The sequence below is a fragment of the Oreochromis niloticus genome, linkage group LG4, assembly GCF_001858045.2.
Source record: "Oreochromis niloticus isolate F11D_XX linkage group LG4, O_niloticus_UMD_NMBU, whole genome shotgun sequence".
Classification (NCBI taxonomy): domain Eukaryota; kingdom Metazoa; phylum Chordata; class Actinopteri; order Cichliformes; family Cichlidae; genus Oreochromis; species Oreochromis niloticus.
In genome coordinates, this window is record NC_031969.2 from 13852858 (window position 1) to 13863796 (window position 10939).

Sequence of the window (10939 nt, forward strand, 5' to 3'; positions counted from 1 at the left end):
TAACAAGCTCCACCTGTTTACTTTTTGGGCTGATTCACTACCATTGAGGCAATATCTTGCTGGCATGGAGCCTGAGATCATTTTATATTCCTTCCATTTCTGAATAATGACACCAACAGTTGTCACCTTCTCACCAAGCTTCTTGCTGATAGTTGTAGCTCATACCAGCCTTCTGCAGTCCTACAGTCTTGTCCCTGATGTCCTCTTACAGCTCTTTGGTCTTGCCCATGGTGGTGATGAGGTTAGAATGGAACAGGTGGACAGGTGGACTTTACACATATAATAAGTTAAGATCAGTAGTATCTGTATTTGATTGATTAATCTGTTGGAGCCAGAACACTGTCTGGGTCATAGAGTATCAAATCCTTATTGAAATCAATGACAAAAAGTCAGTTTATAACTTTTATGTAATGTTTTTTTCTGGATTTTCCACTCTGTGAAACTACAATAAAAACAATAGACTGTTCAGTGTTTTTCCATAATGGGGATGTTTGCCCACCCCCATCCCTCATAGGAAGTTTTTTTTTTAATGTTTTTGAATATTAGGGCTTAAAAACTGAAAATATTCCAGTTTTTTATTGAACTCCAGAATTCAGTCAAATTCATGCAGATTAGTTTGGGAACTAATTGGAAACTAATTAGACAAAAGTCTCTCACTGACTTTTTCTGACTTTGTTTTCCAAATAACATGCACTCAGAAACACACATATAAAATCATGCCTCACTGTGAGTGGTTTGGATGTGGTCCACATACATAAACTGTGGCTGTGTAATAAAAACCGTTCACGAACAAAGCAATAAAAGTATTTATTACATTTGTTTCCACAGAGAAATAACAAGATGTCAATTATCTTTCTTCAATAAATACAGTACGAGACATATGCAGGGCAAACATACGACACGTGTACATGGAAAGTAAGAGAAAATAACGCACAGAACATTAAGACATAAAATCTGGTGTGTAAATAGAAAAAATCAAAAGATGGGGTAAAGACAAAAGTTTTGTAATGAATGTCTAGTTTCGATTCCATGAATCATTAGCACCTTTTTTATTCTCCCTCTTGCAGGCCTCAAGCTAGAGCAGCGTTGCATCGCCTCAGCGGGGTAAAGAAGCCCACTTTACGGTAGCTACTAAACAAACAGACCTCTTTAAAAACCACACAATGAGGTTTCCAGTTCGTGGACATTAGAATAAATGAGAAGAGCTAACTGTGAAAACATTAACGGAATTTAATATGCGTCACTGTAATCAACAAAGTAAATAGTCGTTCCCTTTTTTTGGTATGTTTCAGTTCTGTAGTCCAGAGATCCCCTCTTCCCTTTTCTGTTCGAGATGTGCCAGCCACCTTAGTTTTATGAGTATTCAGTGTTTCTGTTTTCAAACTCACTGGCACGGTAGAGCACAGTAAATGTCACAAAGTATTTTTAACATTCAAACGTGTCCTTCCCTGCTCCTTGTATGGTTGCCTTTCAGCTCATGATCAACATTAGCTCTGTCAGTTTTGAGGTATCAGAATCATCTTGTACGCAACTGTTAAGGATCCAGTCGATTTAGTAACTGCGTCTGCGTTACGTTAAAGATCGCAATTCTGCTTCACATTCACCAGAAAGCTTGATGGCTTGATCGGCGTCACACGGGTAGGACGGTGTTGTCGGCGGCTTCTAAGTTAGCAGGAGGAGCTGTGTTAGTCTGAATGACGGCTCTAGTGTTGGTGTAGAAACTCTGAGCAGAGGGGACGTCCAGGCTGGATGAGAGGATGTTGTACGGCAGCTCCACCGACTGACGGATGCTCTCTTCATAAGTTGGAGGAGGCTGTAGGAGATGGCAAAAAAAAGATAGAAGAGATTTTACACTAAATATTACATGAACATCTATGAGCTGAACTGTCACATTGTAAGCTCGGTCAGAATAGCTAATTGTTTAAAATTAACAAGTAACTGAAGGGTCTGTGGAGTGTTCAGATCCACAGGTTAACTGCTCTGATTCAGATAAAGTTAGCAGCCAGCAGGTGGACCAAGATAAGCATTAAAGGAAAAATAAACTTAATCAGCTGGTCAGACTCAAAATGCTAATGTAGCATCATCTCTGCAGAGTGAATAAATAGGCTGCTGACATCTATTCATTATTTCTGCTTATCCAATTCAGGGTTGTGGGATGTGTAGGGTGGAGCTGGACCCTATTTTAGCTGTGATTGGACAGATCATGAGTCTGTCATAGGCCTAATGGGAAAATGACAGTTCAATGGTGAGAGCATATTGCAGGGGTGTCGAACTCCAGGCCTCGAGGGCCAGTGTCCTGCAGGTTTTAGATATCACCCTGGGTCAACAAGCCTGAATCAAATGATTAGTTCATTACCAGGCTTCTGGAGAACTTCAAGACATGTTGAAGAGGTAATTTAGCCATTTAAATCAGCTGTGATGGATCAAGGACACATCTAAAACCTGCAGGACACCGGCACTTGAGGCCTGGAGTTCGACACCTGTGGCATATTGGGAGTCGTTGGGCAGCTTAGGGCAGCTTAGACTGCCCAGCTACCTGCAGTCAGATGGTGGCAATGTCAGAAATATGTGGTACAACTAATCTGTGCCCTACTCTTGATTGTGCTGTCGTTGGCGTTCCACCGTGTTCTAGATACCTTCGAACTCAGATATCGGAACAAAAGCAAGGAAAAACAGGAATTGTTAGCTAGGTAGAGCAACTCTGGTATCACTGACAATACAGCATAATACTTTTTTTTGTTTTTGTTTTTTATTCTGACTTTCCAAGTAAGAAATCCAAGTTGAAGGAACATTCTAGATTCAAATTCTGACTGGGAACTCAGAAATTCGGATTTCTGACTTATTCGGGACTTCGGGAATTCATCATTTTGCTTCGTTCTCTTTACTGCAGAAGTTGGATGTCAGAGCCGGGAGTGACGTCACTCCCAATTTGAGCTGTTTTACTGGTAAAGATGGAAAAGCAAGGAAATACAGGATTTGTTTGGTCAGTGCTCTGCAGACGCATTCACTGTTCACTGCTGCCATCTTACATTGTTAAGTTGGGGATGATGTGGATGCTCTGACTTTCAGATTTTAAAATTGGACTTGATTTCAGCTGAAAATAATGCGTTATAACTCGGAAATTCAGACTTCAACTAGAACGCATCGTTATAACACACAGGGAGCTGAAATGGCCACTTTTGGTACTTTTCTTGCTGTATTTTTTGATCACACTTCTCTCACTCCTGGTTAACTCTGCTGTCACTCCTTCCCTGTTCTGGCCCACTTCTCAACCACATAGTTGATAGTTTGGACGACTGCTCAGAGAAAAGTTTGCAGTGGTTGAAAACCCTGCTTTGTCAGCTTTCTGTAGGCAAATACTTTCACAAACAAATACAACTGCAGTAGCATGAATTAAATACAACGCAGAGAGACTGACCACCATTTGCACTCACATTCACATCTATGTCCTAATAACCAGTTAACCCAATTTGCATGTCTTTGGACTGTGGATGGGGAAGCTTGAAAACCCAGAAGAAACCCACATGGGCACAGGGAGAACATGCAAACTCCATGGTCATTATAATATAGCATTAATCAAATGGTAATATTATGTTTACAGCTGCTTTCTTAATAAAGATTTAAGGAAAGACATGTTACTGTCATACCGCTGCCTTTGTATGCAGTGATGAGACTTCTGAAGACTTTTGGGAAACATTTCCTAAGTTGCCAAAGGGCAATGTTCTCCATAGCTGTCTGAGAGCGCACAGTAATGCCACCGAGGTTGCAGACCACAAAATTCTTCAGGGAAATTAAAAGTCCTCGAACAAACCAGGAGGACTGAGTTACTCTGAGAGCACCCACAGGCCTGAAAGAACTGAAATCTGACCCTGTGGCGAAGCAGAACGTGTTTGTATTTACATTACCAATTAATCCGTCCCCACCCTGGCTGTCTGCAACATGTTCTTTTTTTTTTCAAATATATTATCTTTCTCATCACATCTAGCAGATTCACGCTCCCTGACTGAGTCCTCTTATCTTTTAATTGCTTGGGGACCCTCAGGCGACAAGTGCAACCCCACAACCCTGCCCTCCGTTTGATACCCGCACCACACGCGCACGCATACCAGGCTGCAAAGTTTTACTGCCGTCCCGCCTCGGGCCACGCAGGGCAGACGGGGAAATAAAGGGGTCCATCATCTGAACTCTTGGAAGATAGAGTTCAGATTGTGTAGAGGAATGTTTGTCAGTGACTGGTGATGGGATGACAGAAGAGTATTGTGTGTGAATGTGCTTTGGTGATGAGCAGTCATGCTAGGGGGTGTTTAATTAAAGAAACGGAGGGGAGGTCAAAGTAGAAAAAAACGGTGGAAGATGGGAGCACAAAGCTGCATTCTTGGGCACTGTTTGCACTCAGGATGCAGGCCTTAATTATGTTTGATGTGCCTTTTTCTCATTACCTTGTTTGCTCAAGCGTTGTGCGAACTAGAAGCTAAGCGAAAGATCAACACGGTAAAACCTCGAAACGCAGCTGCCAGCACAATTCGGCAGCAGGCATTAGATGAGCTGATACTGCATCCTGTTTACTGCGCTCTGAATGCAGTCTAATCTTTGAACAAGCTCTTGTTACAATATTGTGTGCCAACATCTTTCTATTAACAATAGTAAAGAGAGTCTCCTTCTGATTATCTCCACCCACTGTGTCAATACAAATGATGGCTTTCAATAAAAAGCAGACTTTTTTTTTTAGCTTTAATGATCTCCCACAATCCCAAGCTTAAGAAAACCACCTGAAGGGCTACATTTCCAAAGGCTTTGCAACACTTCCAAACAGTGTAATGCAGTTTTAGTCTCTAGTGTACCCCACCTCAGTCACAATGGGTCCATTGAGACCAAAACGGTCTGCGATCATCATATGGATCTGCCTCTGGCGGTCCTTCTTTCGGACGCTCTCATAGGAGGGGAGCCTCGGCAGGGGGCCTTCCAGCACAGGCAGGCTGTAGCTAGAGGGCAGGCCGACGTAGAACAGCTGACCTGCCTGCTGAGACGTAAACAGACCACAATGGGACAAGAAGCAGACGTCTTTATGTTATTAGTGGAAAGTGGTCTGAAGTTTAGTGGGGGAAATAAGTGTTTGAGCCCTGCTAAATTTATAGATTGGCTCACTTAAAAAGAAATGAAAGAAAAGAAATGAAACAGATTTTTATGGTAGTTTCATTTTAATGGAGAAAGACAGAATACCAACCAAAAATCCAGACAAAAAAAACCAAACACATGACATAAAATATAAACAGATTTGCATATCACTGAGTGAAATAGGCTTTGAACCAGCCAGGATTCTGTGTGGCCATGTGACATACAAATTACAATCAGTCAGTCATTTACAGACATTCATGATCTCAGCTCTTTATGTGTATAAAGCAAACCTGTCCACAGAATCACTTTCTTCCATTTTAACCTCTCCACCACTACGGGCATGACCAAAGAGTTGTCAGAGGACATTAGGAACAAGACTGTAGACCAGCACAAGGCTGGAATGAGCTACAACACCGTCAGCAAGAAGCAAGAATTATAAAATGACCAACAATTACCCTCATTCTTGTTCGAAAGGTGGTGGATCATCCCAAAACTATACTGGAGGATTCTTTAAATGATCTGAAGGCAGCTGGGACCACAGTCACCAAGAGCACCTTTGGTAACACACTACACTAGTGGATTGAAATCTTGCTGCGCAAGAAGACACATCCCAAGACACCAGTAGGTTTAATAATTCAGAGAAGGCTGTGGTCAAATGACACCAAAAGCTCTATGCCATCAACTTGACCCGCCATGTTTGGAGGAAGACAAACACTGAGTATGACCCAGAAAACACCATCCCCACAGTTAAGCAAGGAGGTGGGAAGATTATGCTTTGGGGCTGTTTTTCTGCTAAGGGTGCAGGATGGCTTCAGCACATTGAGGGGCCTATGGATGTAAAATCTTAGACGAGAACCTCAGGGATGAGTTTAAAGAGCTTCTGTGAAGAGGAGTGGGCAAAAACCAACTACAAAAAACATTTTGCTGCTGTGCTTGCCAACAAGTGTTATTCGACCAAGTACTACGTCATGTTTTGCTTGTGGATCAAATATTTATCTCACTCAGTGACATGCAAATCAGTTTATTACTTTTATGTAATGTGTTAAATTCTGGATTTCTGATGGATATTCTGTCTCTCTCTATTATAATTAGACTGCTCATTTCTTTGTAAGTGTGCAAAGTTACAAATTCAGCAGGTATCAAATCATTATTTCCCCCATCATAAACCCCATCCCAGATACCCACTTTAAAGGATAAATCTCATCAGGAACATTCACTTCAGAGACAAGGACTTTCCAGCCTGTGTGTATTGTAGAGTGTGTGCATGTGAATGAAGGCCCTGCCTTAACCATTAGCATACACAGAGGGGAAGAGTGATGCTTTGTTTGGCTTAATAGCAGATGATGGGCTCTCTCACCTGAGTGCTGCTGTCATCAGTGATCTGTGTCTGCTCGAGACAAGGAGATGGCACCAGCGTCTGCCTGCTGCTGTAGTACTGAGAGGGAGCACCCTGTAAAACAAACAGTAATAAATTCAAGAAGTCGCGGGACAGGAAAAAAACCCCTTAGTTATTAATTAAACACAGGACTGGAATTTCACCTTTACAGTTTAACTAAGTGAAGCATTTTTCTGGTTCTTGTTGCTGAGAACCACTAACTTCAGCCCAATTGACCAATTTTCATGCCTTGTTTAGTCACTTTGGTGCGCCGGCTTGTTTAGCAGTACCATAAATTATCTAATCAATAAGATGACCACCCTCAGATTTCCGTGCCTCCTCCCACTCCCGCCCCACTATAAAACAAGACCCGTCAGTGTCTCACTGTATGAGGTGCAGAAATCCTGAAAAAAGGCCGCCAGTAAAACGAGGTAATTGCTTTGCGTCTAAATGAGTCTCCTTTGTGCAGAGAACAATGTGATGTCCTACTGTGTCATCAAGGTCCCTAGGCAACAAACCACACCGTGTGGTCTTTTCAGCGTCCCTCTATTCCCCGTGTAGCTCCGGCGGGTACCTGTTAAGGAGCACACTCCAATACACATTATGGCCTTTTTATGTCATTTGAGCCGCCTTTACCACAAAGTCAATTTGTTGCCTGACTGAGATTTAGATCCAGCATGAGGACAAGAGATATGAGCTAAACAGCAGTTGCTGCGAATACTATAGAGATTTCTTCTCACACAGAGGCAACAAAGGCAGCTCAGATTGCACTAACACGGGGTCACATCAACATATCATCGGTTTATCAGATTTATTATTTTCCCAGGCCTTTTTAAACTATGACATCACTCACCATCAGAGTGACGCGATCTGTCGACCTTTGCCATAACCCTCATTACGTTTCACAGACACACAGAGATGGCACCAAAAAAAGGTGATGTCAAAGGTCATTTTCCCCTCACTGGTTTGTACTTTTGAGAGGGAGGATAAAAAAAAAAGAAAGAAACGTCACCACGTTGAAGAGAAAAGGAAAAAAAGGAGAGGAGCTTTTGTCGCCTGCCATTGAATCAGCCAGCGTGGAAAAAAAAGCACAACCGTGTAAAATCAGTGTCGAAGTCGGGGGAGGACCCCAGCAGCAGTGTGCTTTTTTTCTCCTCCGCCGCAGCCTAAAGGAGCTCCCATTGTCCCTCTTGTCTCCCCCCCACCTCCAACACCCACCGTGGGGTCGGTCCACTATTCACGGAGCAAAGTGAAGCAGGGAAAGGTATGTGACTATGAAGTCGAAGACATGAAACACAATGAAAGAGCGCCTGTGTGTGTGTGTTTCTCAATCTTCACTTTCTCTCACTTGTGGTCAAAAGAGTGAAAGCCTCTTTTTCACCACAATTAATCGTAGGAATTGTAACGACACTCATCACTCTAATCTGTCACGTGCAGTTCACTGTACGTGACCTGAGGGTAAATAGAAACCATCATGTGCTTCTCTTATCAGCAACACGGTACAGCTGTAAGCAGAGGTCAGCATGGCCACTTTGTACAAGTGAAACAGTCTGTTCCTTAAACTCAGGCACAACGGAGCCTCTCCATTAAAGGCACAGCTGAACAGACAGCTTCCTGTCAGTTGAAGGAGGGAGGCATGAGTTGTGTCTCTGCAATCTAAAGATAACACTCAAACCTCACTCCTGGGGACTAATGGAGGGGAGAAACGGGTCAGGAAAAGGAAACAGACAACTAATAAACAGTATAATTCTTTGGGAGTGTTTGCATTTCCTCTTTAGTTCATCCTGCACCAGCGCCTGCAGCACTGAGGATAGTCAAGTGTTTCTCTTTAGTGAGCAAACAGTTATGTTATTTTGTAGGTGTGAAGTGATTTTTAGCAAAATGTTACACACAAGCTAAAAAATACCCAAGGAATTGAGTTGGTTTGCTTCACCCTGCCAATGCTGGGACAGAAAAAAACATAAATTTGATTTGCAGTGATTTAATTAGGCCACTATGGTGCTGAAGTAGCATCAGTGCTAATTCTGTCCAATTCTATTGGAGAGATACTGCAGCACTCAAGAGATATTTCTGGCAGCGCGCTATTTCCACCGGAGCAAATTCACTGACTGACACTGATCATATCAAATTTATTGTAGGCCATGTTTGTGCCGCTATGCAAATTCAATCTGACACCCCTTAATGTCTGCGTGCCCGGCCTGTCTTTGAGTGTAATCTCAACAGTTTGTGCTGAGAAACTGAACATACAGATCACCTTACAAAGAAAAAAGAAAACACAAAACTCAGCATCAGGGTGGGTTTTTTTTTTTGGTCCCCCCCTCACACCCCCACCCACACCCCACACACACATACACTCTCTGCCATGTGGTTTGTTTTTCCTCACCATATCTGCATGTGGCCCCTGATAGGAGAAGAGTCTGCAGCACTGAGGATCCTTGCGGTAGATGATGGACAGCAGCACCACGATAACCACAAAGAACACCAGAGAGGAAACTGCTTGAAGCCGGAGAGAATAAGAAGTCACTTAATCACACTGAGTCAGGCACTGCGTGTTTATTTTTCCACTCACTTTGCACATTTGAAGCCTGTGATGAGTTTTTTAATGGAATGTGCTTATTCGCTGTTTTTAAATGTCAGTCCATTTCTACAGTCAAAGTTTCTCCGGTGTGTTTAAAATTACAAACCCAAGTCTCTAAGCTTGTTTTTAATGGTTTCGAGCATAAGTTTTTGGGAAACATAAGAGCCAAAGCTGAGACATTAAAAGCCTATATATATATATATATATATATATATATATATATATATATATATATATATGTATATATATATATATATAGCTATCTGCATGTGTGGCTAGATTAAATCCAAATGCTGTATCCAAATGTCTCCCTCTAAATACACGATTTCTACTTGAATTACACCCTTAAAGCTTTACTTACAGGACGCAGCGACCACTGTGAGTTGATCAGATGTCAGCTGGAAGGAGGGGATGGTTGGAGTTGCAGTTGTGGACATTTCTCCTTCGTGAACTGTTAATCTTCCCTTTACAAATCCTCCTGAACTCTTCGGCCTCAGCGCCGGGGCTCTCATCTTACAGATCAGAAAAGGAATCCGGCTCTGTCGCTCCTCTTCATCGTGCGCTCAGTCCCGGACAGGCTGGCAGTCCACATGCGCTCTGCAAAGTGGGGATCTCAAACTCTCTCCACTCGGTCAAACACGCCACACAGCGTTTAAGAGCCCGTGACGGCGCACTGACGCCCTCCCCGAAGCGCGCGTGACGTCGCTGTGGCTTGGAGCCGGACAGCAGCATTGGTTTTGTTTATGGACTGACTGACACTGACTGGAAGCACCAGCAGTGCACGGGCATACAGACTCATTACTTAGGCTAATTGGCATTTTTAAGCTGGACCCCTCTCTATATGCGGAGGACACCAGGCCACGGACACGGAAAACAGCAGCGTCTGTGCTGCTGAATGAATATTACAGCAGGTTGCTATTGCTGCTTCGTCCGCTGTTTAACTAATGGCATCCAAACCCGTAAGTTAGTTAACACCCCGGATTCCTGAGCTGGAGTCCCGTTACCCTGGCAACCGTGGGGGTCCCATCCGAGCTTTCTACACAAACAAAGACCCAAAATGTAGCATTAGTTCATTCATAGATGGAAACTATGAAAACATGCGCCCCCGCCCTTTTTCTCTTTTTTACTAGATAAACTTCATAAAGTATGTCACCCCAGATACTTTCATTATTTTATATCTTAAAGGTGGAGAGAGGCACTGACATCCTGCAGACAGGATAAAACAGATCTCTTAATATGCACTTCACATATCTGGCTGTGGCCCAAGCTTGCTGAATTGAATCAGTATATTATACTTTGCCCTCGAGACAGCAAGGAGAAATTAGTTTTGCATACTGGCCATCCTTACAGGGAGAGGGAAGTAACTAAAACTTGGAAAAGCCAAACTCCAGCAAGCTTTTTAAGTAATAAGTATTCATTGGAGTCAGCGTATTTTACACAGTAATAAATACATAAATAACAAATCCGTAAAAATGCAGTTCAGTGTATCATTTTATAATGAAGTAATTTTCCGAAATCGGTTTTTTTAACTGATATTTTCTGGGATTTTTTTTTGTTGTTGTTTTTTTGGGTGGGGTCTTTTATACCACGTTTTGAATTTTACTATTCATGTAAATGCACATGAATGGGCAATGGGGATTTCCAGAAACACCACACTTTGGGTGGTGTTTCTGGAAAAATTTTGTAAACAGTATGATGTTGCAATGTTGCAAGGTGCAGTCTCAGAACATTGCCGGTTCAGGTCAAGTCCATGTAAACTTTTCATAAAGAGAAAATTCAAAATACAAGGGAAGGAATATTTAAGTATTTGAAGAAGAAGAACTAAGTTAACTTGGTGTTGATAGGCAGGCCTAATCAGAACAGAAAATTAA

General features: G+C 42.5%; 1 protein-coding gene across 3 annotated transcripts; it reads right to left on the reverse strand.

Annotated features, from left to right (window-relative positions):
• Positions 1-788: 788 nt before the first annotated feature.
• Positions 789-10078, reverse strand: LOC102078373 (uncharacterized). Of its 3 annotated transcripts, none has more exons than XM_005468297.4 (5): positions 9430-10078; positions 8874-8986; positions 6473-6565; positions 4847-5020; positions 789-1813 (listed from the first exon to the last, which is right to left on the reverse strand). In XM_005468297.4, the coding sequence occupies exons 1-5, from the start codon at positions 9578-9580 to the stop codon at positions 1631-1633; spliced, it is 714 nt and encodes a 237-aa protein (XP_005468354.1). In that variant the 5' UTR covers positions 9581-10078; the 3' UTR covers positions 789-1630. The 3 variants fall into 3 exon arrangements, with proteins under 3 accessions (XP_005468354.1, XP_005468356.1, XP_005468355.1); XM_005468299.4 differs by having other exon boundaries at positions 4847-5017; positions 9430-10070; XM_005468298.4 differs by having other exon boundaries at positions 8874-8983; positions 9430-10066.
• Positions 10079-10939: the final 861 nt, after the last annotated feature.

Excerpts from the sequence above, each read along its gene's own strand:
- LOC102078373 (XM_005468297.4), bottom strand. The coding sequence starts at position 9,580 with ATGAGAGCCCCGGCGCTGAGGCCGAAGAGTTCAGGAGGATTTGTAAAG. Across the intron at positions 6,566-8,873 it reads AGGGGCCACATGCAGATATG|GGTGCTCCCTCTCAGTACTA; the intron begins GTGAGGAAAAAC and ends TTTGTTTTACAG. Across the intron at positions 1,814-4,846 it reads ATGGACCCATTGTGACTGAG|CCTCCTCCAACTTATGAAGA; the intron begins GTGGGGTACACT and ends CATCTCCTACAG.